Source organism: Penaeus chinensis, chromosome 7, assembly GCF_019202785.1.
Source record: "Penaeus chinensis breed Huanghai No. 1 chromosome 7, ASM1920278v2, whole genome shotgun sequence".
NCBI lineage: Eukaryota > Metazoa > Arthropoda > Malacostraca > Decapoda > Penaeidae > Penaeus > Penaeus chinensis.
Window position 1 is genome coordinate 11,245,345 of NC_061825.1, and position 2,500 is coordinate 11,247,844.

The 2,500-nt window shown below is 26.8% G+C and overlaps 1 protein-coding gene across 1 annotated transcript in view; it reads right to left on the reverse strand.

Moving 5' to 3' along the window:
• The window catches only part of LOC125027462 (pro-resilin-like), a 604-nt gene extending 514 nt beyond the window's left edge, over positions 1-90 (reverse strand). The window contains exon 1 of the mRNA XM_047616540.1: positions 77-90. Coding sequence (XP_047472496.1) covers positions 77-88 — 12 coding nt within the window. The 5' untranslated portion in view covers positions 89-90. The remainder of the gene's footprint in view (positions 1-76) is intronic.
• Between the last annotated feature and the right edge of the window lie 2,410 nt (positions 91-2,500).

Genomic DNA, 2,500 nt, shown 5'->3' on the forward strand with positions numbered 1-2,500 from the left:
TAAAAGGTAGTGAATGTAGAAATATCGTTAAACCAAACGTTGTTACAGACATTCGTTCTGTTTAGAAACCACTAACCTTAAATGCCATTTTCTTCGATTTCAAGTGATGAAGATGGCGAGTCCTCCTCCTTTTATAATACAGGCGGAAGCTAAACTCCTCCCCCAAGATGACGTCAGGTCGCTTCCTCGGGTCAAGACGGGTCTCGAGGCACTTAATCCCGAGATTGCGCCCGTGCCTCCTCCCCCACGATATCTTATCTTGAAGTTCGTTTGGTAATATTCGGCGACGCTGTAATATATGAAACGTCCAGACACCTTCACTGTAACCTGTAATGAGACTTATCTGTTAAAGTCCACCACACATACACGCATATTCAGTAAGATGCCTCATATGTTTAAAGTTTTGAACATTATTTAATTCATCTTAACATAATTATCTTCATGTACTCATACTACTATAGCAACATTGTGCATCTACTTTAAATTGTCGCAACACACACGCAGACTCTCAGGCACACACACATGTAATACATATGCATATACATTCATATACACTTACACAAACACATGCATCTACACAAATACAAACACATACTACACATATATAAATATATGTTATATATAACACGCACACATTTGTATTATGTCTATGTATACTCACACGCACACGCAAACACACATACATACATATATATATATATATATATATATATATATATATATATATATGTTTATATATGCTTATACATACATATATGCGTGTATTTGTGTGTATGAATAAATAAATAGATAAATAAATATATGCATAAATAACTATATGCATAAATATATATACACACATATGATATATACACCTATAGATATGTCTGTATATGTCTATATATATGTGAGTGTATTTGTGTGTTCCCTCACGCACACACACACCATATATATGTATATATATACATATATATCGTGTGTGTGTATGCACACACACACATATACATAAAAAAAAAAATATATATATATACATATACATATATGTATATATATACATATATATATACACATATGTATATATATATACATATGAATATATATACACAATATATATATATATATATATATATGCATATTTATACATATAGATGTATATATATGAATATGTATATATATGTGTGTATGTGCAAGTGTGTATATATATACATATATACATAAATATCTATCTATCTATCTATGTATTTATATATAGTATATTTATATATATATATATATATACCAATAAATATGTAAACACACACACACACACACGCACACACACATATATTATTTATATGTATATGCATATATATATATATATATATATATATATATTTATATATATATATATATATATATATATATATATATATATATATATATATATGTGTGTGTGTGTGTGTGTGTGTGTGTGTGTGTGTGTGTGTGTGTGTGTGTGTGTTTGGGCACACACACACACACACACTCCTTTGTGTATATCTTTATCTATATATTTTTCTATATATATGTGTGTAACTTCAAACACATTCACGAACTAAAACACATAGACAAATTTATTCAGTTTCACACACACACGCACAAACACAGACACACATACAAACATATATAGACATATATATATATATATATATATATATATATATATATATATATATATATATATATATATATGCTTATACATTGACGGCGTAGTTGAAGTCGTACTTGGCTGGTCCGAAAGCAGGACCAGGAGCACCGTAGCCATATATATATATACATATATATATATATATATATATATATATATATATATATATACACACACACACATATATATATATATATATATATATATATGTGTGTGTGTGTGTGTGTGTGTGTGTGTGTGTGTGTGTGTGAGTGTGTGTGTGTTTATGTTAGTGTTTATGAATAAATAGATAAACAAATATATGTATATATATGTATACACACATATACGATATATACACCATACACCATTAGATATGTGTCTGTATATGTCTATATATATGTGTGTGTATATGTGTGTTCACTCTCTCACACACACACATACACACACACATATATATACACATTTATCCATACCATATATATATATATATATATATATATATGTATATATATATATAGTGTGTGTGTACACACACACATATACATACATATACATATATGTATATATATACATATATATATAAATATATATACATATATATGATATATATGCATATATATACATATATAGATGTGTATATATATATATATATATATATATATATATATATAATATGTCTATATATGTACGTGTGTAGGCAAGTGTGTATATATATGTATATATATATATATATATATATATATATATATATATCCATATTTATGTACAGAAACATGTCGACACACACATTAATATATATATTTATATTCATATGTATATGTATATGCATATAATTATATATATATGTTTGGGCACACACACACACACACACAC